The 24,686-nt window shown below is 41.6% G+C and overlaps 1 protein-coding gene across 2 annotated transcripts; it reads left to right on the forward strand.

Moving 5' to 3' along the window:
- Positions 1-1,351: 1,351 nt before the first annotated feature.
- On the forward strand, positions 1,352-23,198 carry ift27 (intraflagellar transport 27 homolog (Chlamydomonas)). Of its 2 annotated transcripts, XM_034148224.1 has the most exons (8): positions 1,352-1,530; positions 1,947-2,026; positions 14,020-14,079; positions 14,527-14,586; positions 20,796-20,913; positions 22,286-22,395; positions 22,916-23,028; positions 23,079-23,198. In XM_034148224.1, exons 1-7 carry the CDS (start codon positions 1,497-1,499, stop codon positions 23,018-23,020), a joined length of 567 nt encoding a protein of 188 aa, XP_034004115.1. In that variant the 5' UTR covers positions 1,352-1,496; the 3' UTR covers positions 23,021-23,028; positions 23,079-23,198. The 2 variants fall into 2 exon arrangements, with proteins under 2 accessions (XP_034004115.1, XP_034004116.1); XM_034148225.1 differs by lacking the exon at positions 23,079-23,198 and having other exon boundaries at positions 22,295-22,395; positions 22,916-23,069.
- Positions 23,199-24,686: the final 1,488 nt, after the last annotated feature.

Consider the following 24,686-nt stretch of genomic DNA (forward strand, 5'->3'; position numbering starts at 1 on the left):
TGTATTATTGATTTAAATAATAAATGCGATTTTTTAAAATTATATTTCTATCTTAAACTTTCGAAGAATACTCCTGAAAGTGATTTAATAACGTTAGAATAACAATATGAAATCTGTCTCATAATACATTAAATGCAATGCTGAGGCATGAAAGCTCGCCCTCTAGTGGACATACTGAGGTTTGGTTTAAAATGTACAGACACTACATACTGATATACACCTGAACATCAGCAGGAGAGGACTCTTTAAAGTACAGACACTACATACTGATATACACCTGAACATCAGCAGGAGAGGACTCTTTAAAGTAGAGACACTACATACTGATATACACCTGAACATCAGCAGGAGAGGACTCTTTAAAGTACAGACACTACATACTGATATACACCTGAACATCAGCAGGAGAGGACTCTTTAAAGTAGAGACACTACATACTGATATACACCTGAACATCAGCAGGAGAGGACTCTTTAAAGTAGAGACACTACATACTGATATACACCTGAACATCAGCAGGAGAGGACTCTTTAAAGTAGAGACACTACATACTGATATACACCTGAACATCAGCAGGAGATGACTCTTTAAAGTAGAGACACTACATACTGATATACACCTGAACATCAGCAGGAGAGGCTCTTTAAAGTAGAGACACTACATACTGATATACACCTGAACATCAGCAGGAGAGGACTCTTTAAAGTAGAGACACTACATACTGATATACACCTGAACATCAGCAGGAGAGGACTCTTTAAAGTAGAGACACTACATACTGATATACACCTGAACATCAGCAGGAGAGGACTCTTTAAAGTAGAGACACTACATACTGATATACACCTGCTATTTATAGCTTAAAGTGGATTACTAACCCTTAAAGTGGTTTACATGTATTATTGTTATAACAGAGTACACAAACCACTAAGTACCTCTCTTAACCACAATCGTCTTATTTATCTCATAACTTATTTATATTTATCTCGCTTTTTATATTACTATCAGCTGTAACACAACCCTCTTTACTCCTGTGAATTAATAATATACTTCAAATATATTCACATGGATTAGCCTAACCCTGAAGTCAATACAACAACAACAGAAAGAACAAATAAAGCATAAAATAATAACAGAAACATACAATACAAAATAAAGCATTACATAATAAAGAAAAATACAATGAAAAATGTAAAAGGAACAAAATAAAGTATTAAAGATTCTTAAGCTTGCCTGAAAGACTCTCTCAGGAGAAAAATACCCTCAAACACATTCTTATCACGTCGTCACAGACAGCCAATCAAAGCCGACGCCAGCCACGCTCTGCTCACTGTCTGGACCAATGAAACGTCTGTGCTGCTGGTTGCTAAGAGACAGCGTTAGAAGAAGATATTTACATTGACAACAGACGGCTAAAAACGAAAAAGAAGAGCTAATTTAGCGGCTTTAATGTCACTAAATAGTTATTATAACTTGTTCGGAAGGTGTCTGCAGTGATGGTGAAGCTCAGGGCAAAATGTCTGCTTGTCGGTAAGGCTTTTAAAGTTTAGTTTAGCCCTCTGCTAATGGTAACAGGGCTAACATTGAGCTAACAGACGCGTTACTGACCCGTTAAATGGAGATAAATACATTTTCTTCTGGCTAATACATACACAAAATGCATTTATTGACATTTCTTAAGGGTTAATGCGATTCAATGTGCTCATAGCAACAGTTTGAAGTTTCTCCTTTCTTTATAAGCATCACAAACACATCACGATACAGTTATTTGATATGAGACACATACTGCTAATTAAATGGGTGTGTGTGTGTGTGTGTGTGTGTGTGTGTGTGTGTGTGTGTGTGTGTGTGTGTGTGTGTGTGTGTGTGTGTGTGTGTGTGTGTGTGTGTGTGTGTGTGTGTGTGTGTGTGTGTGTGTGTGTGTGTGTGTGTGTGCGTGCGTGCAGGAGATGCAGCAGTGGGGAAGAGCGCTCTCTCTCACATGTTCCACAGTGACGGGACTCTCTTCCAGAAGAACTACAGCATGGTGAGAGCTTTAACTCTGGGGTAATAATGTGAAATGACACACACACACACACACACACACACACACACACACACACACACACACACACACACACACACACACACACACACACACACACACACACACACACACACACACACACACAGAGGAGGAGTCTGGTTGTAAAACTAAAGCTCTCAGGATTTAGGGGATTGGGCGATGCTCCGAGTCAGGGAACAGACACAGTTTTAAATTCAAGAAGAGTAACTTGTTTTTATCGGAGGTGGGAAGTAACTAAGTAGATGTACTCAAGTACCGTAACTTAAGTACAATTTATAGATACTTGCACTTCACTTGAGTATTTCTATTTTCTGCTACTTTGTACTTCTACTCTATGTTGTCAAATACATGTTATATATTGAAGTACAAATGTGCACATTTTAACTTTCACAATTTACTAAATAATTGTATTCTGTTTATTTTATCTTTTAATGGACATCTTACTAAAAACTACTTGTGATTTTAGGATTATCTTTATATTTACCAAATAGTTAATTATGACCCAGTTGTAAATCATAATTTCTAATAATGGCAGGTGATAAATAACGATCATATCTCACGTGAAGTTTTCTTACTTCAGCTCTTCAGGGATCTGCAGAGGTCTTACTGTAGAAATCACCAAAGTGCAAAACAGCATAACGGACCAGTTAGTGCTGACGCAGAGAGGTCCATGTGCATTATTTATGCTAATCTGCACAGGGAGGGGACTGTGTCATTAACCTGACGCTGTGATATACGGCTGCTCACTCACTGTCCCTGAACGCAGCGCTGCAGTGAACGCATGGGCAGTGAACGCATGGGCAGTGAACGCATGGGCAGTGAACGCATGGGCAGTGAACGCATGGGCAGTGAGCGCATCACGAATATATGAACACGTTCAATTGTGAGCTTAATATCGAGCATTTAGCATGTTAGGGTACAGAACAGGTTAGTGGGTAAACACTGGACAAGAGAGTGTGTGTGTTTGTGTGTGTTTGTGTTTGTGTGTGTGTGTGTGTTTGTGTGTGTTCAGCCCTTGCTGTGTCAGCATTATCGGGGCTTCTGAGGTGACAGTAACGTCGATAATTAATACAGCAGGATTCTGGAAAGCCACCAGAACGGGTACTTAAGAAGTGCGTGCACTCACACATGCACACACATGCACTCATACACGCACACACACACACACACACACACACACACACACACACACACACACACACACACACACACACACACACACACACACACACACACACACACACACACACACACACACACAACACACTACAGCCACTTCATTGTGATGCTGTGTGTCTGTTCATGTTGGACTAGTGTAGAGCAGGGGCGGACTGGGACTAAAATTCAGCCCTGGAATCTGACCAAGACCGGCCACATTCGGGGGGTGGGGGGCGGTGGCATCAGAATTTTTTTTTTACAATAGCCTACTATTTATGCAGTTCAAGGGATAATTCTCACCTAAAGAGGGCGGACACTCCTCAGATGTCTTAAACATACAGTACTATTTGTTATTAGTTATTAGAAATCAGCTGTTTATTAGGCTGCATTTATGCAGTTCAAGGGATCATTCTCACCCACCTCTTGCTCTTGCCCTGCTCTTGTATGTGCCAGTTGAGCTGGTTGTTCCACCAGCTCAACTCTCTGTCCCTCATCATGAACGCAGGAGGCTGGCTGTATATCTGAACTCACGCCCTCATCATTATCTTCATCATCTTGCACTTGTTCTAAGCTGCTGATGATAGTGCTTGTAGCAGCGCTGCTGCCACAAAGATCTGTCAATTTGCGACATTTATATGCTTCACCTGCGAGTGACTTCACCTTTTTCCTCTTGCCTTCTCGGCCCCACTGTTTTCTTTGATTTGTATCCATGTTTTTTTCATTCTCCCTGTCTGCCGCGGCGTCTAATCCCTTCTCTTCGTGTGGCCGGTCTTTTTTCTTCTTCGTGTGTGATTATTTGACAGATAATAACCACACAACTGCATTAGCGGCCGCTGTCGCCCTCTGTCGGCCGTCAGCGCAACTTAAAAGATGACGTTAAACAATTTTTAAAGTTTTAAAGGGCCGGCGACCGGCCGTTCTGTGGTTCTCCAGATTCTACAGATGGCCAGTCCGCCCCTGGTGTAGAGTACCAACAAAGTAGAAAGGTGCTGCATTTTTATATAACACTGACCTAGGATGTCGGTGAACTACAGGCTAGTCTAAACACATATGTATTGCTGCATAATGTATACAAAAAAATATAAAAAAGAACGTCAACTTTAATACATAAAAACAGATTTAATGAGAAGCGACGTCTCGTTCAAAGGAAGAGGAGATACATGGAGGTGGAGGAACAAATACAAAAGTATTGGCATCAAGATATCACAGCATAAAGTACCTCAAAATTGCACTTTTTCAAGATTCAATTCTTTATCACAATGTGCTCAGCAGCTACAGTGTAGAAATGTCAATGAAAAACTGAAGTCACAGGCTCCTCCAACAGAGCAACATGAATATATATAGGATAGATAAAATAGTGAAAGAGAATGTTTTGAGATGTGCAAGTAAATACAAATAAAATAGAAATAGTGCCAGAACAGTCTATATAGAAGTAAGTATAAGTACAGTATCTGAGTACTTCATTAGATGTAGGTTAGCTGCAGTTTTCTGTCCAGCAGACTCTTCTTTATGAGCTGCGTGCACTGAAACAAAGGCTCATGGGAAATTGCTGGTCGGTCACGCTCTCTGCTGTTGCTATGCAACCTTTAAAATACCCATTTGAAGCCTGAGCCGCTCGCGTGATATAAGAGGAAATATTTTTAACTTGTTGCTCACTTGGCGAACACGGTAGAGAAATCTCCCTAAACTTAGAAGCTGCTCACTTTACTGTTCATTTCTTATTTAGGAAGTTTTAGGATTAGCTTTCTCATTTGATTGAAGCAATAGAAAGAGCTAAAAAGTGCATCTACATTTCAGTTATTTTCCTAAGTTAAAGTGGACCTATCATGCTATATTTGAATAATATAGTGTAGGACCATACCTATATAAGGCATATTTATACTTTTTTTTTTTCAAAATACCAAACAGATCATGCATTTTAGCCATGCCTTATTTTGCTCAATTTGAAAAATGTTAGCTCTGTTTTTGCAAGGGCAGATTCAGTGAGAACAGCACCATCTACAGGCCTGGCATATGTACTACAGCGTCTCCAGCGCTTTCGAACGGCAATGGCCGTGGTTGTCTCCTCCTGATTGGTGGAGTTGGCCCAATAGCCGTAGCGCCACCGTCCTGACGTCAGGACAGTGTTCAAATCTGGATCAGTTTTTATCAGATCCGTTGCAGCCCCTTTTTTAGAGATTTGGGTATGGAGGAAAATAGAGAGGGTTGTGTTTTCTGACACTTGGTGAGTTCCCTGGAACACCGGGGACACATATTCATGTAGAAAAGACGTACAAAAGTGCATTTTGCATGATAGGTCCCCTTTAAGAAGAAGAAGATGAGCAACCCTAAGGAGAAATTCATTTTTCTACTCTGTTGTTGAATACACACATGCATAGGAATACAGATATGCACAAACACATATTTTACTTTTTACAGAGAGGTGCCAGTCACTCTGCAACGTTAAAAACATTCAGAAGGTTTTAGAAATATCTCACAAACGACTAATCAGATTCACATTAGATATTCATCGTCCTGAAATATTAATTTATAATTCCTTTAAGTCTCCCTGCTGACCATGTTTCACTAATAGAGTAAATCTTCTCCCGAGCTACACCTTTTTTGTCAACGATGTTCCTGATATATCCTGGATATTAATTGTTTCCAGGGGGGGTAATGTACCAAAAGAATCCCAGAATTTACCCATCAAAATCTAAAAAGACAGATTGAGCATTTCCTCACTTCCTGTCGCCTGGTCTGGAGGTCAATGGTTTTCTGAATTAATTTTTGGTTGTTATCCTGAAATAAGGTCTGTGGTTAACACAAGCTGAAGAGACTTTAAAGTTTAGTTCTACGACTTAAAATACGTCAGTAAATACCCCACTGCTGGATTTAAAATGGAGGTTGCTAACAAGTGTCTAAATGAGACTAAACGTCTTTACGCCCAACATTAGCCTCCTTTAGCTTAGCGGTGGTGACGTGAAGTCATGTGACCGTGCTGTAGTTCCTTTATAGCCCAACATTAGCCACCTTTAGCTTAGCGGTGGTGACGTGAAGTCATGTGACCGTGCTGTGGTTCCTTTATAGCCCAACATTAGCCTCCTTTAGCTTAGCGGTGGGTGACGTGAAGTCATGTGACCGTGCTGTAGTTCCTTTATAGCCCAACATTAGCCACCTTTAGCTTAGCGGTGGTGACGGGAAGTCATGTGACCGTGCTGTAGTTCCTTTATAGCCCAACATTAGCCAGCTTTAGCTTAGCGGTGGTGACGTGAAGTCATGTGACCGTGCTGTGGTTCCTTTATAGCCCAACATTAGCCTCCTTTAGCTTAGCGGTGGTGACGTGAAGTCATGTGACCATGCTGTAGTTCCTTTATAGCCCAACATTAGCCTCCTTTAGCTTAGCGGTGGTGACGTGAAGTCATGTGACCGTGCTGTAGTTCCTTTATAGCCCAACATTAGCCACCTTTAGCTTAGCGGTGGGGACGTGAAGTCATGTGACCGTGCTGTAGTTCCTTTATAGCCCAACATTAGCCTCCTTTAGCTTAGCGGTGGTGACGTGAAGTCATGTGACCGTGCTGTGGTTCCTTTATAGCCCAACATTAGCCACCTTTAGCTTAGCGGTGGTGACGTGAAGTCATGTGACCGTGCTGTGGTTCCTTTATAGCGCAACATTAGCCCCCTTTAGCTTAGCGGTGGTGACGTGAAGTCATGTGACCGTGCTGTGGTTCCTTTATAGCCCAACATTAGCCACCTTTAGCTTAGCGGTGGTGACGTGAAGTCATGTGACCATGCTTTAGTTCCTTTATAGCGCAACATTAGCCCCCTTTAGCTTAGCGGTGGTGACGTGAAGTCATGTGACCGTGCTGAAGTTCCTTTATAGCGCAACATTAGCCCCCTTTAGCTTAGCGGTGGTGACGTGAAGTCATGTGACCGTGCTGTGGTTCCTTTATAGCCCAACATTAGCCTCCTTGAGCTTAGCGGTGGTGACGTGAAGTCATATGACCGTGCTGTAGTTCCTTTATAGCCCAACATTAGCCTCCTTTAGCTTAGCGGTGGTGACGTGAAGTCATGTGACCGTGCTGTGGTTCCTTTATAGCCCAACATTAGCCTCCTTTAGCTTAGCGGTGGTGACGTGAAGTCATGTGACCGTGCTGTAGTTCCTTTATAGCCCAACATTAGCCAGCTTTAGCTTAGCGGTGGTGACGTGAAGTCATGTGACCGTGCTGTAGTTCCTTTATAGCCCAACATTAGCCAGCTTTAGCTTAGCGGTGGTGACTTGAAGTCATGTGACCGTGCTGTAGTTCCTTTATAGCCCAACATTAGCCACCTTTAGCTTAGCGGTGGTGACGTGAAGTCATGTGACTGTGCTGTAGTTCCTTTATAGCCCAACATTAGCCTCCTTTAGCTTAGCGGTGGTGACGTGAAGTCATGTGACCGTGCTGTAGTTCCTTTATAGCTCAACATTAGCCTCCTTTAGCTTAGCGGTGGTGACGTGAAGTCATGTGACCGTGCTGTGGTTCCTTTATAGCCCAACATTAGCCTCCTTTAGCTTAGCGGTGGTGACGTGAAGTCATGTGACCGTGCTGTAGTTCCTTATAGCCCAACATTAGCCAGCTTTAGCTTAGCGGTGGTGACGTGAAGTCATGTGACCGTGCTGTGGTTCCTTTATAGCCCAACATTAGCCTCCTTTAGCTTAGCGGTGGTGACGTGAAGTCATGTGACCGTGCTGTAGTTCCTTTATAGCCCAACATTAGCCAGCTTTAGCTTAGCGGTGGTGACGTGAAGTCATGTGACCGTGCTGTAGTTCCTTTATAGCCCAACATTAGCCTCCTTTAGCTTAGCGGTGGTGACGTGAAGTCATGTGACCGTGCTGTAGTTCCTTTATAGCCCAACATTAGCTTTTTAATTCTGGAGAATGCCTTTAAAACTACTTGTAAAAGTCGTATTTTCTGCAATATTTCAAAATCAATGTAAAAATCCCATTGCTTTTAGTCGATGCATCCCTTTAGATGCTAACTTCTGGGTCGGCCTACTAAAAAACATCAACACTGCATGCTCCCAGGAGGATGAACCCTTTACATTTTTGCTTTAGCTTTTTTTTTTCACTGCAGATATTAACAGGGAACAGCTTGTCCTTTCTACCTCATCTAAAACAGAAGTTCTTCTTCCTGCAGACGCTCATCCCTCTTGTTCCTCAACTTTTTTCCTCTGAAGGGTAACGGAGGCTGTCGGCCATGCTGCTCACGTCCCGCTTTGAAAATGTCAGACGGCCCGTTAGCAATATCCAGAGCTTATTTGTTGCTAATAGGAACTCATTGACATTCCAGAGAGAGAAGCTGTGTGTGTGTGTGTGTGTGTGTGTGTGTGTGTGTGTGTGTGTGTGTGTGTGTGTGTGTGTGATGTGTGTGTGTGTGTGTGTGTGTGTGTGTGTGTGTGTGTGTGTGTGTGTGTGTGTGTGTGTGTGTGTGTGGTGTGTGTGTGTGTGTGTGTGTGTGTGTGTGTGGGTGTGTGTGTGTGTGTGTGTGTGTGGTGTGTGTGTGTGTGTGTGTGTGTGTGTGTGTGTGTGTGTGTGTGTGTGTGTGTGTGTGTGTGTGTGTGTGTGTGTGTGTGTGAGATACTCAGGTAAATGTTGCTCTGATGTGTGAGAGGTTTGTAAGTCTCTGGTGTTTTGACACGCTGCGTTCAGAGTGAGCTCAGATCAGTTTAGATTTGTTGCTGATGTGAAGCGACCTCCTGTGGAAGGTCAGCGCTGATCTGAGAGCAGCCGGCAGACGTCCGGATCACTTATGCCCCTTTCACACCAAAGCGGTTCCAGGGCCGGTTCGGAGCTAGAGCCTGATAAGCACCGGTTTTTCCTGTTCACACCGCAGCGGAGCCGCCTCTAAGCACCGAAAACTGGTTTGTTTCAAGCACCAAAAAGTTGTCGGTCTAGAAGCAAGAACCGCATACGTCACGCTTACGTCAGAGGGGGGCGAGATTAACCTGAGCTAACAGTTAAAGGCGAGTACGTTGTAACAAGCAGTAGTGCTGAGCAAAGTAACTAGAACGCAACCACACACTTATTAAAAAAAACACACTTTATAAAGTCAGGCAACACTAACCAGGCTTCGTGTGATTCTGTTTATTTGTACCTTACTTTGACCATCCGTTCGCTGTTATTGATCATTGTGGAGAGCAGGCAGACGTTTTGTTTGTTATTATAGCAGCTATCGGATGGAATCAATACATGGGCTGCACAGGTTGTCATGTCCGACTATCACAAGTAGAATCATAATGAAAAATACGCCGGTAAAATGTGCCTGTAGAAAATGGCTTATGCCACAATAGGATAGCAACAAGTAGTCAAGTTATAGTCAGTTTAGCTTTGGTTGCTATGCTAACATCGCCCATTTTATACCAGAGAAACGTTCATAACAGCGTTGTGATGCCAAACAGCGGGCAGCACTGCAGCGGTCGAACCACGGCACTCTGGAGAAAAAGTACAAGGGTTGAGAAGTAGTTATTTAATTTAATCTGGCTTCGTATGATTAAAAGCAACATGATCATCGACCCGACGCCGTTGGGGAGAAAATCAGCGACGTAACGTGACGTCGTGACGCAGCAGCAGTCGGGCTCTGGGCGGTGTGAACAAAACGGGGGCTGAAAAGAAAAACCGGTTCCGAACCAGAAGAGCGCAAGAGGAGCTACAACAGGAACCGCGTTGGTGTGAAAGGGGCAACACACACGCCGTTAGATCTCTGAGCTCCTGAAGAAACGTGCAGCTGTGATGAGATCATATTTATGATATCCTCTGCTTTCATATCTAACACCTCTATGGGTTCATTTAAAGTCTGTGAACATCTCCACCTTACAAAGAAGGCTGGAAAACAGCAACTTTAGTCTGTTCAAGATATCCTGAGAAACACAACTAGACATGGGGCGATATTTTTAGGGTGTCCGCTGAAAAGTAAACCGGTTCAATTCCCGATTCCCTTGAAAATTACAGGCAATGTCATCCTCTTCCCATTTCAACACTGTAACCCCAATAAAGGCACTCTTCAGCCCAGTGTTTCGGCCAGACCAGGGCTGAGAGGGCGTCCACCCCGAGAGCGGGGGGAGTGACGTCACGTCGTGTCACGTGACTTGAATTTTGAATTGAGCCATCCCTTATAGATACTGGGTGTTTCTCAATGTCGAGTAAAGCTGCTCCAGAGCCACTATTTCAAGCATACTACGTCATCGAGTGCCGCCGAAGGACTGTTCCAATGTCCAGCATACTTGGAATTCTACCGAGCCCGGCGTACTTCGTAGCGAGAAATTTTGAGGCTGTACATGTGTAGACTCCGCGGTCTTAAAATCCCCACAATGCTTTGCGCACGGACCAATTTCCCCAAATCTGTGGCAGAAAATGTAAGGCGGGGCCTCTCATATGACGCACACCTGCACAATTGCTAGCGTGTTCCACTCTTTGTTTTCCGAATGCCAGGAAGTATTCTTGCCTCGCTTCTGAAGCAAGATGCTCGGAAGACATGTGCTACCAAGCAAGCGTACTCGAGATTGAGAAACACCCACCATCTCTTTACGTATTAGTGATGGGAATTCCGGCTCTTCTTAGTGAGCCGGATCATTTGGCTCGGCTCACTAAGAAGAGCCGGCTCTTTCGGCTCCCAAACGGCTCCTCATGTTACCACAGTTTACCACGGAGTCTCAGTTTCGCCGCTGCGAGGCTCCGGCGCTCGCAGTTCAGGCGCGTGCTCCACTAGCACCCCCCGTCAAGGCTCGCTGGCAGTACACTTTCCGTCACAGGAACACGCTTTGTTGGCGGCGAAAATAATCCCACCAGACTCCTTTGCCCCTCCAACAGAGGGATGTCCTGGTCCTTTTTCCTTTTCGTCATTTCAAGCGATAAAAACTCTCGATCTTCTCTCAAATGATTTAGTTTTTTGGACGCCCTTGGCTCGAGTTCAGGGTGTTCCGAGCTGAATAAGAGCGTCAAATGACGGCAAGACGCCCCCCTGGCGGAAACGCTGCTTCAGCCCCAAATGATCTTTTAAAAAAAATCTAGAAAATAATCTAGAGATAAGAAATGAAATAGAGAAATGTGCACACTATTTAACATGCATCATATGATATATATACAGGGATGCATTAGTATTGATACATTTTTAAATGGTTAGCTTTGCCTTTGTGTGTTTATATTATTGCAATAATGTAAAATAACTTTTTCCAATATACAAACGTTGTAATCTTTCACACTTTACTCTGCTTTTATTCGCACACATCAGACTGGAGTAGATACAAATTCCCCAAAATGCACTCTCTAATCAGGGTTTTAGAAAACAGTTATCTAGAATTGCAGAGGTTTTTTTTTTGATAATCACATTGACAGGGTTCTTCACTACCAAGAGGAAAACATCAAATCAAATCAAACTTTATTTGTATAGCCCAATATCACAAAACACGTTTGTCTCAGTCGGCTTTACAGATTAACATTAAACATGAACTAAAGGTCTCATGAATGAATGTCTTTTAGCTTTGTATTAAAGGTCTCCTATTGTACTGTTTTCATCAATATATCACAGGTCTCAGATATATCCAGAGCCTGTCTCTGATTGGCTGAAACACCAAACAGATCATTGCAGCATTACCCATAATCCCCTCTGTTTCAGCCCTGTTTCCAAAGTGCTGATTCTCTGTCTGTTACTTTAGATGAAAATATGGAGCCCCTCCCCACGCCCCTCTGAGAGAGATTTGGTTACAAAGAACTCAATGGTGCTCTAGGAGGAGATTCAGGTGATAAGGTGGAGGGGGGGGGGGGGGTTACCTTGGTTGGTGATTGGCTAATGGTTACACAAGACAAAACATTGTTATGACATCATCAAGTGGCTAAAATCTGATCAGCTCATTTTCAGACAGGTTTTTATAAAAATGGATCAGGACAAAAAGAGAGAGAATCTTTGTTCCTGAAACTTTCACAGTCTCTTTACACAGAGGGGACACATGTTGATGTAGAAGAGACATGAAGAAGAGGGGACACATGTTGATGTAGAAGAGACATGAAGAAGAGGGGACACATGTTGATGTAGAAGAGACATGAAGAAGAGGGGACACATGTTGATGTAGAAGAGACATGAAGAAGAGGGGACACATGTTGATGTAGAAGAGACATGATGAAGAGGGGACACATGTTGATGTAGAGGAGACATGAAGAAGAGGGGACACATTGTGATGAAGAAGAGACATGAAGAAGAGGGGACACATGTTGATGTAGAAGAGACATGAAGAAGAGGGGACACATGTTGATGTAGAAGAGACATGAAGAAGAGGGGACACATGTTGATGAAGAAGAGACATGGAGAAGAGGGGACACATGTTGATGTAGAAGAGACATGAAGAAGAGGGGACACATGGTGATGTAGAAGAGACATGAGGAAGAGGGGACACATGTTGATGTAGAAGAGACATGAAGAAGAGGGGACACATGTTGATGGAGAAGAGACATGAGAAGAGGGGACACATGTTGATGTAGAAGAGACATGAAGAAGAGGGGACACATGTTGATGTAGAAGAGACATGAAGAAGAGGGGACACATGTTGATGTAGAAGAGACATGAAGAAGAGGGCACACATGTTGATGTAGAAGAGACATGAAGAAGAGGGGACACATGTTGATGTAGAAGAGACATGAAGAAGAGGGGACACATGTTGATGTAGAAGAGACATGAAGAAGAGGGGACACATGTTGATGTATAAGAGACATGAAGAAGAGGGGACACATGTTGATGTAGAAGAGACATGAGGAAGAGGGGACACATGTTGATGTAGAAGAGGACATGAAGAAGAGGGGACACATGTTGATGAAGAAGAGACATGAAGAAGAGGGGACACATGTTGATGTAGAAGAGACATGAAGAAGAGGGGGACACATGTTGATATAGAAGAGACATAAAGAAGAGGGGACACATGGTGATGTAGAAGAGACATGAGGAAGAGGGGACACATGTTGATGTAGAAGAGACATGAAGAAGAGGGGACACATGTTGATGTAGAAGAGACATGAAGAAGAGGGGACACATGTTGATGTAGAAGAGACATGAGGAAGAGGGGACACATGTTGATGAAGAAGAGACATGAAGAAGAGGGGACACATGTTGATGTAGAAGAGACATGAGGAAGAGGGGACACATGTTGATGTAGAAGAGACATGAAGAAGAGGGGACACATGTTGATGTAGAAGAGACATGAAGAAGAGGGCACACATGTTGATGTAGAAGAGACATGAAGAAGAGGGGACACATGTTGATGTAGAAGAGACATGAAGAAGAGGGGACACATGTTGATGTAGAAGAGACATGAAGAAGAGGGGACACATGTTGATGTATAAGAGACATGAAGAAGAGGGGACACATGTTGATGTAGAAGAGACATGAGGAAGAGGGGACACATGTTGATGTAGAAGAGACATGAAGAAGAGGGGACACATGTTGATGAAGAAGAGACATGAAGAAGAGGGGACACATGTTGATGTAGAAGAGACATGAAGAAGAGGGGACACATGTTGATATAGAAGAGACATAAAGAAGAGGGGACACATGGTGATGTAGAAGAGACATGAGGAAGAGGGGACACATGTTGATGTAGAAGAGACATGAAGAAGAGGGGACACATGTTGATGTAGAAGAGACATGAAGAAGAGGGGACACATGTTGATGTAGAAGAGACATGAAGAAGAGGGGACACATGTTGATGTAGAAGAGACATGAAGAAGAGGATTTTAAATAATAGGTGACCTTTAAATAAACAGCATTATAATCACCTCTTTCTCGTGTGTTCTGCAGACGACGGGAGTGGATCTGATGATGAAGTGCGTCCAGATCCCAGAGACCAGCGACAGCGTGGTGAGTCTCCTCTTCATCCTCCTCCTCTTCTTCCTCTTCATTCATATTTCAATGTAAATACTTCTTTATTTTATTTTTTATTTTACTTTATTTTGTATTATTTATTTTTTATGTTATTATAGTTTTCTTAAAATAGTTCTATCAGTGTTTTTTTTTTTACTTGTATGTTTGCACCACGACACCAAGTCTAATTCCTCGTACATGGCAACCTACCTGGTTCTGATTCTCCTCCTCTTCTTATAGCAGTCAGTAAATCACAGGAGGTGGGCGGTGAGAAATGAACTCCACCAGAGCATTAATACTGTTAGTTTCTCCTCTGTATTCAGTGAGCAACAGGGCAGCATTGCAGGAAGAACAGTGATACCCTCGCCACAGAGAACAGGGACATTTAAAAGCTTGTGATTTGACTAAAGCTTCATGTTTCACTCCTCCTCTCGTCCCCTCCAGGAGCTCTACATCGTAGACTCGGCAGGGAAGCAGACGTTAGTGGAAGCCTGCGAGAAAATGGTGAGACAATTACGTTTATTTTGAGTTTTTAACTGGTCAAATTCACCGTCCAGGGCTCCTCAAATAAAGTTGTATTTATTCAAAATGTATAAACGCAGGGGGCTGCTGGAGTTTAAGCAGAGGTGGAAGAAGTACTGAGATGTTATACGTAAGATAAAGTTATAATAAAAAGTTCTGCATTCACTTTTTACTTAAAGGGGACCTATCATGCAAAATACACTTTTTTATGTCTTTTCTACATAAAGATGTGTCCCCGGTGTTCCAGGGAACTCACGCAGCGTCAGAAAATAAATCCCTCTCTCTTTTCCTCCGTACCCAAATCTCTAAAAACGGGGGAACAACGGAGCTGATCCAGATTTGCGTCCGATATGACGTAATATCTGAAATGTGGACCCACGGCCCAATCAGAAAGTTGCTATCAGAAACAATGCCCGACTGTTTTGGACGTAATATGGTCGGTGTTTACATTAGCATCGCTAACACTCAGAGCTAACCTGTACTGGAGAGCATGTGTGTGAAGAAGCAGGAAATAAAAAGGAACTCACCTTGTGGTATAACCGGCAAGAGAGAAAGCCTTTGAGCTCCATACTGTTTCAGAGAGAATCCTTGATAATCCATGATATGGCGTTTCATCACGGCAGCATTTAGTTTAGACAGTAGCTGCCGGGTCCCGCATGAGCTCAGACCCCTATATACCCCAAATCAGCCCTTTTGAAACAGGAAGTGAAATAGAGGGATATGAGGCATGGCTAGAATGGGTGATCTGTTTGGTATTTTGAGCAAAACACTTCATAGACATGTTTTTTATATATTTTTATATAGACCTATGCTATTCCCTAACAATAGCATGATAGGTGACCTTTATGGAACAAGTACAAGAAGTATTGTCATCAAAGTATACTTGAACTAGAAGTCGAAGGACATTTTTCTGATAATTGTTGTATTATATTACTGGATTATAATAAGTGATGCATGTGAATCATTTAAATTATCAAGCTGTTAAAGGTAAAGCTGTCTTTTTATACTACCAGGTGTCTTAATCCATAATATTACATCTTACAGTTGATTTATATTTTATTCAAACCAAGTCATTACTAACTGATATAACTAATGTAGCTTACAAATGAAGTAGAAACTTATTTTGCCAATTAAATGTAGCGGAGTACAAAAAATACAATATTTGCTTCCAAAATATAGTGGAGTAAAAGAATAAAATATCTTTAAATGGAAATACTTAAAGAAAGGACAAGTACCTTAAGTGCTTAAGTTGACGTGCTTTCAAACGATTGCAGTATGAGCAAATAAAACATTTTAAAATATAAAAAAATACAATAAAGATCCCTTTGATTTGGTCACTAAGCGGTGGAAAAGTGTCGTAAACCAGCAGGTGGTTGACGGTTACAGAAAGGAGTTAGATTGTGTAGAAGTCTACGAGAAAATGACATGTGATGTAATGTAATGATATTTAACGGACAATAAAACAAAAACATTTAGAAATACATTTAAGAACAACTAAATAAGGTGACATGAAAAGGGCATTAAACATGCATTCTCTCTAATGTCCAGCAGGGGGCGACTCCACTTTTTGATCATATAGAAGCGAGAAAATGTGCCTACTTCTAACTTAATTAATGACACCAGTAAACATTTTCCTAATGATTTTATGCTCCCAATTTCTACCTCAGCATTTTGTTAACGTACCGTATTGACCCGAATATAAGAAGTGCCCTCTTTAACAAGACTCATTTTTGGAAAAATACCTTTTCTCTGACTGTTTACATTTTTAAGGTGTTTTTTTTGGGCTCGCCATCTTCTAATGTTACACTCAGTAACTCAATCTTCTAACGTTACACTCAGTAACTCCATCTTCTAACGTTACACTCAGTAACTCAATCTTCTAACGTTACACTCAGTAACTCCATCTTCTAACGTTACACTCAGTAACTCAATCGTCTCACGTTACACTCAGTAACTCCATCTTCTAACGTTACACTCAGTAACTCAATCTTCTAACGTTACACTCAGTAACTCAATCTTCTCACGTTACACTCAGTAACTCCATCTTCTAATGTTACACTCAGTAACACCATCTTCTAACGTTACACTCAGTAACTCCATCTTCTAACATTACACTCAGTAACTCCATCTTCTAACGTTACACTCAGTAACTCCATCTTCTCACGTTACACTCAGTAACTCCATCTTCTAACGTTACACTCAGTAACTCCATCTTCTAACGTTACACTCAGTAACACCATCTTCTAACATTACACTCAGTAACTCCATCTTCTCACGTTACACTCAGTAACTCCATCTTCTAACGTTACACTCAGTAACTCCATCTTCTAACGTTACACTCAGTAACACCATCTTCTAACGTTACACTCAGTAACTCCATCTTCTAACGTTACACTCAGTAACTCCATCTTCTAACGTTACACTCAGTAACTCAATCTTCTAACGTTACACTCAGTAACTCCATCTTCTCACGTTACACTCAGTAACACCATCTTCTAATGTAACACTCAGTAACTCCATCTTCTAACGTTACACTCAGTAACTCAATCTTCTAACGTTACACTCAGTAACTCCATCTTCTAACGTTACACTCAGTAACTCCATCTTCTAACGTTACACTCAGTAACTCCATCTTCTCACGTTACACTCAGTAAACACCATCTTCTAACGTTACACTCAGTAACTCCATCTTCTAATGTTACACTCAGTAACTCAATCTTCTAACATTACACTCAGTAACACCATCTTCTAACGTTACACTCAGTAACTCCATCTTCTCACGTTACACTCAGTAACTCCATCTTCTAACGTTACACTCAGTAACTCCATCTTCTAACGTTACACTCAGTAACTCCATCTTCTCACGTTACACTCAGTAACTCCATCTTCTAACGTTACACTCAGTAACTCCATCTTCTAATGTTACTCTCAGTAACTCCATATTCTAACGTTACACTCAGTAACTCCATCTTCTAACATCACACTCAGTAACTCCATCTTCTCACGTTACACTCAGTAACTCCATCTTCTAACGTTACACTCAGTAACTCCATCTTCTCACGTTACACTCAGTAACTCCATCTTCTAACGTTACACTCAGTAACTCAATCTTCTAACGTTACACTCAGTAACTCCATCTTCTCACGTTACACTCAGTAACACCATCTTCTAACGTTACACTCAGTAACTCCATCTTCTAATGTTACACTCAGTAACTCAATCTTCTAACATTACACTCAGTAACACCATCTTCTAACGTTACACTCAGTAACTCCATCTTCTAACGTTACACTCAGTAACTCCATCTTCTAACGTTACACTCAGTAACTCCATCTTCTAACGTTACACTCAGTAACTCCATCTTCTAACGTTACTCTCAGTAACTCCATATTCTAACGTTACACTCAGTAACTCCATCTTCTAACGTTACACTCAGTAACTCCATCTTCTAACGTTACACTCAGTAACTCCATCTTCTCACGTTACACTCAGTAACTCCATCTTCTAACGTTACACTCAGTAACTCCATCTTCTAACGTTACACTCAGTAACTCCATCTTCTCACGTTACACTCAGTAACTCCATCTTCTAACGTTACACTCAGTAACTCCATCTTCTCACGTTACACTCAGTAACTCCATCTTCTAACGTCACACTCAGTAACTCCATCTTCTCACGTTACACTCAGTAACTCAATCTTCTAACGTTACACTCAGTAACTCCATCTTCTAACGTTACACTCAGTAACTCCATCTTCTAACGTTACACTCAGTAACTCCATCTTCTAACATCACACTCAGTAACACCATCATCTAACGTTACACTGAGTAACTCCATCTTCTAACGTCACACTCAGTAACTCCATCTTATAACATCACACTCAGTAACTCCATCTTATAACATCACACTCAGTAACACCATCATCTAACGTTACACTCAGTAACTCCATCTTCTAACGTTACACTCAGTAACACCATCTTCTAACGTTACACTCAGTAACTCCATCTTCTAACGTTACACTCAGTAACTCCATCTTCTAACGTTACACTCAGTAACTCCATCTTCTAACGTTACACTCAGTAACTCAATCTTCTAACGTTACACTCAGTAACTCCATCTTCTCACGTTACACTCAGTAACACCATCTTCTAATGTTACACTCAGTAACTCCATCTTCTAACGTTACACTCAGTAACTCAATCTTCTAACGTTACACTCAGTAACTCCATCTTCTAACGTTACACTCAGTAACTCCATCTTCTAACGTTACACTCAGTAACTCCATCTTCTCACGTTACACTCAGTAACACCATCTTCTAACGTTACACTCAGTAACTCCATCTTCTAATGTTACACTCAGTAACTCAATCTTCTAACATTACACTCAGTAACACCATCTTCTAACGTTACACTCAGTAACTCCATCTTCTAACGTTACACTCAGTAACACCATCTTCTAACGTTACACTCAGTAACTCCATCTTCTAACGTTACACTCAGTAACACCATCTTCTAACGTTACACTCAGTAACTCCATCTTCTAACGTTACACTCAGTAACACCATCTTCTAACGTTACACTCAGTAACTCCATCTTCTCACGTTACACTCAGTAACTCCATCTTCTAACGTTACACTCAGTAACTCCATCTTCTAACGTTACACTCAGTAACTCCATCTTCTCACGTTACACTCAGTAACTCCATCTTCTAACGTTACACTCAGTAACACCATCTTCTAACGTTACACTGAGTAACTCCATCTTCTAACGTTACACTCAGTAACTCCATCTTCTCACGTTACACTCAGTAACTCCATCTTCTAACGTTACACTCAGTAACTCCATCTTCTAACGTTACACTCAGTAACTCAATCTTCTAACGTTACACTCAGTAACTCCATCTTCTCACGTTACACTCAGTAACACCATCTTCTAACGTTACACTCAGTAACTCCATCTTCTAATGTTACACTCAGTAACTCAATCTTCTAACATTACACTCAGTAACACCATCTTCTAACGTTACACTCAGTAACTCCATCTTCTAACGTTACACTCAGTAACTCCATCTTCTAACGTTACACTCAGTAACTCCATCTTCTAACGTTACTCTCAGTAACTCCATATTCTAACGTTACACTCAGTAACTCCATCTTCTAACGTTACACTCAGTAACTCCATCTTCTAACGTTACACTCAGTAACTCCATCTTCTCACGTTACACTCAGTAACTCCATCTTCTAACGTTACACTCAGTAACTCCATCTTCTAACGTCACACTCAGTAACTCCATCTTCTCACGTTACACTCAGTAACTCAATCTTCTAACGTTACACTCAGTAACTCCATCTTCTAACGTCACACTCAGTAACTCCATCTTATAACATCACACTCAGTAACTCCATCTTATAACATCACACTCAGTAACACCATCATCTAACGTTACACTGAGTAACTCCATCTTCTAACGTTACACTCAGTAACTCCATCTTCTAACGTCACACTCAGTAACTCCATCTTCTAACATCACACTCAGTAACACCATCATCTAACGTTACACTGAGTAACTCCATCTTCTAACGTTACACTCAGTAACTCCATCTTCTAACATCACACTCAGTAACACCATCATCTAACGTTACACTGAGTAACTCCATCTTCTAACGTTACACTCAGTAACTCCATCTTCTAACATCACACTCAGTAACACCATCATCTAACGTTACACTGAATAACTCCATCTTCTAACGTCACACTCAGTAACTCCATCTTCTAACGTCACACTCAGTAACTCCATCTTCTAACGTTACACTCAGTAACACCATCGACAGTTGTTTGATGACTTCGTTGATCAACATTATCTTAAAATTGGCCTTGTGACTTCGCCTCTCTTGTTTATTAACTCGCCTAATTTTGATCCACTTTGTTGGAGTTGTCTCTCCATCTCTCCCTCTCCTGTTGCTCTTACCGTACTTTAAGACGGTGAATTTCTCGCTTGGGAAACACTCATTTGGGGCGATGTTTTGTTGTGACTGTGTAATTACATCGAAAAGTCTACTTTTCAGATTTCTTATATATGTCTTATATTCTGATCAATATGGTACTTTGTTACATTCCAACACTGAGTATAATTGTGCCACAGAAGTATGAAGAATTAATCTGATGTGTTATTCTTCTTCTCTTCTCCTCAGTGGGGGGAGGTGTCGTTGTTGTGTCTGGTTTTCGACCTCAGCAGTGAGCAGTCGTTTGCAAACTGCAGCCACTGGATGGAGAGAGTCAGAGCTCACTGCAGAGGACGACACCTTCCAGGTAACAAGCCATAGAGTTTAAAACAATTGAGAATAAACTTACAGTCCGTCAAAAATTGTTAAATTGACAGTTCTGTGGACATTTCCATTGTGAAACTGCACCGTTAGGCCGACTCAGATGTTGATATTAAAGGGGACCTATCATGCAAAATGCACTTTTGTACGTCTTTTCTACATGTATATGTGTCCCCGGTGTTCCAGGGAACTCACCAAGTGTCAGAAAACACAACCCTCTCTATTTTCCTCCATACCCAAATCTCTAAAAAAGGGGCTGCAACGGATCTGATAAAAACTGATCCAGATTTGAACACTGTCCTGACGTCAGGACGGTGGCGCTACGGCTATTGGGCCAACTCCACCAATCAGGAGGAGACAGCCACGGCCATTGCCGTTCGAAAGCGCTGGAGACGCTGTAGTACATCTGCCAGGCCTGTAGATGGTGCTGTTCTCACTGAATCAGCCCTTGCTAAAACAGATCTAAAAAAGTGCAAATTGAGCAAAATGAGGCATGGCTAAAATGCATGATCTGTTTGGTATTTTGAAAAAAAAAAGTATAAATATGCCTTATATAGGTATGGTCCTACACTATATTATTCAAATATAGCATGATAGGTCCACTTTAAGGGAAAAAGTAAGGTAGAAAGCAATATCAGCTGATTTGAACCATTAATTATAAACCTAAGATCCCTAAAAAGCTTATTAACAAATAGTAAAGTAAAGGATAGGAGGAAATGACTAACATCTGCTCTCTGATATCAAACAGGTGGCAATAAGTCAGATTGTATGAGAAAATTACCCTACTTTTTATTTTATTTATTACCTCAGTAAACATTTTCCTGATGAGTTAATGGTCTCAATCTCTAGATTCAAGTCTTCTACAACACTGCATGATGTTGTGTGTGTGTGTGTGTGTGTGTGTGTGTGTGTGTGTGTGTGTGTGTGTGTGTGTGTGTGTGTGTGTGTGTGTGTGTGTGTGTGTGTGTGTGTGTGTGTGTGTGTGTGTGTGTGTGTGTGTGTGTGTGTGTGTGTGTGTGTGGTGTGTGTGTGTGTGTGTGTGTGTGTGTGTGTGTTGGTGTGTGTGTGTGTGTGTGTGTTGGGTGTGTGTGTGTGTGTGTGTGTGTGTGTGTGTGTGTGTGTGTGTGTGTGTGTGTGTGTGTGTGTGTGTGTGTGTGTGTGTGTGTGTGTGTGGTACCTGTCGTTGGGCTGTAGGCCTGGCCGATATTGGTGAAGACTTTACTGAACTTCAGTGATATCAGTGGTGAAGGGTCCGACTGCTCCTCAGAATACCAGTTCCTTTCATTAAACAACATTTTGGCTTCATAATAGTTTCTGTTTCTTACCTGCGTTCTCTCTCTTCACCTCCTGTGTCTCAGGTGTCTTAGTGGGCAACAAAACCGATCTGTCCACTAGAAGAGAGGTCCAGGCGTCCGTGGCCCAGGAATGGGCCGAAAGCCAGGGGTTGGAGTACCACGAGACATCGGCTGTAAGTGTATTTCACTCTGGATATTTATACATTTTGAGCTTAAGTAGAAAAAAATAAAAAAAACTGTTAATAATTGAGTTTTTGGGAGAAGGGGTGGGATTAAATAAGTGTAAACTTCTTCCCACCCCTTTTCAGATGTGTAATTAGGTAGATCATTTGTTTATATATAATTTGTAAGTCAATCATATTTTTGTTTATCAATATTGTTTTACACGTTCGAAGTAAATAGTAACAAATATAATGCAGAATATTATTGTGCAATAAATTGATTAATCAATTTATTGCACAATAATATCCTGCATTATATTTGTTACTATTTACAAAATATTTTTTAAAACTTTTTAATGCTATTTGATTTCTATTTCAGAAATATTTTGGACTGTTTATTTCTCGTGTCTTGCCTTGTTTTCTATCTATCCATCCATCTATCTATCTATCTGTCCATCCATCCATCCATCCATCCATCCATCCATCTATCTATCTATATATATATATCTAAATACCTGTGTGTTTTCTGCAGAAGGAAAAGGAGAACTGTGACGCTCCGATCCTCGCTTTAGCGACAGCTTTCCACTCTCTGTACCAGGAACACAGAGAGACCATCCAGAACCTGAGTCCAGGATAGACACACACCACCACACACACACACACACACACACACACACACACACACACACACACACACACACACACACACACACACACACACACACACAGAAACCCAGAGTACTTTTGTGCTGATAACTGGCAGAGAGGGACTTGTTCAGAATAATGTCCATGAATAAAGTTGTTTTTTAATATAATCAGTTGTGTTGAGCCTTATCTGCTCGTTTCCTCTTTATATACAGAAAGTTGGGTTTAATTGAGTAAGTGTTTTTGCCAAATCAAAATAATACCTATCTGATATCTGATGGAACAAATGGTCAAACTCATCCTTCCTTTCATTTGTTATGTTGAAAATGAAACAGAGGTACAATCCCAAGTTATCTTCTACAGACTGTCTCTTAACAGAAATATAAAAGGCCAGTGAAAGCTGAGACTCCATCATTCCTTAAAGACGTGTCTACAATCGATGACCACATGTAGGAGATACAGAGGGTTGGCACCAAGTCCTTCCTGGAGTTCAATGACCGCATGAAGGCGATACGCAGGGTTGGCAGCATGTCCTTTACCCCCGCCCCTCAACGACGCCCACCACAATCACCGAAGCAGAGACGCGCACCATCTCCCCTGTCTTCATCACCATGCCTATGTCAACCACCTCCCCCCCTTCAAGAAAGCATCTGCTGTCTCCGAAGCCTGATAAGAATGTGTGTGTACAAAACGCAGCAAACTCTAACTGATATGTGCTGGGTCCAGGCTCAAGGGCGTATGGCACTCTCAACTCTTTCCAGGACAAGCCGGGGCCCTGCCTGCCAGTATCTTTGCCGATATCTGTGTTGATAGGTAATAGATTAAGAGCGGTGAATCAGCTTAGAAACAGGAAGCGCTCAAACGTTTTTGTGATTCCATGTCAGCCACAGCTTGTCACAAAAAATCTGACTGATAGTGTATTTAACGAACTTAAACTAGCTTTATTAAATGTCAGGTCTTTGGCAGGAAAAATGTTTTTAATCAATGATTTTATCACTGAGCACAATCTGGATTTTATGTTTTTAACGGAAACTTGGATTGAACAAAATAACAGTGCAGCTGTTCTTATCGAATCAACCCCTCCCAACTTTAGTTTTATGAGTCAGGAAAGAATGCATAAGAAAGGGGGTGGAGTTGCTATTTTGTTCAATGATTCCCTTCAAAGCAGGAAGACATCTTATGGGGACTTTGCTTCTTTTGAATATGTGGCCCTTCAGCTGAAATGCTCCTCTCGAGCTCTGTTCCTAAATATCTATAGACCACCCAAATACTGTGCAAGCTTTTTTGATGACTTCACTGAACTGCTGTCTATAGTGTGTATTGACTTTGACCGTCTAGTCATTGTTGGTGATTTTAACATCCATGTTGACAACCCCCAGGACAGAGGGGCTAAAGAACTGTTTTGTGTTCTTGATAACTATGGACTGACTCAGCATGTGACGGAGCCCACGCACAATAAGGGGCACACTCTGGACTTAATTATCTCAAAGGGTCTGAATATCTCTGAGGTTGTGGTGACTGATGTTGCACTCTCTGATCATTCCTGTGTTTTCTTTGAGAGCTCTATTTCTGTTCACAAAAATGTTCAAAAAGAGGTAACCACAAAGCGATATTTAACTGAAAATACTAGGGAAATGTTTACTCAGAATTTTTCTTCC

This window comes from Trematomus bernacchii, unplaced genomic scaffold, assembly GCF_902827165.1.
Source record: "Trematomus bernacchii unplaced genomic scaffold, fTreBer1.1, whole genome shotgun sequence".
In the NCBI taxonomy this organism is placed as follows: domain Eukaryota; kingdom Metazoa; phylum Chordata; class Actinopteri; order Perciformes; family Nototheniidae; genus Trematomus; species Trematomus bernacchii.

Bases quoted from the DNA above. Each gene is read 5' to 3' on its own strand.
- ift27 (XM_034148224.1), top strand. From the start codon at position 1,497: ATGGTGAAGCTCAGGGCAAAATGTCTGCTTGTCG. The intron at 1,531-1,946 runs GTAAGGCTTTTA...GCGTGCGTGCAG, and splicing joins GGCAAAATGTCTGCTTGTCG to GAGATGCAGCAGTGGGGAAG. The intron at 22,396-22,915 runs GTAAGTGTATTT...TGTTTTCTGCAG, and splicing joins AGTACCACGAGACATCGGCT to AAGGAAAAGGAGAACTGTGA.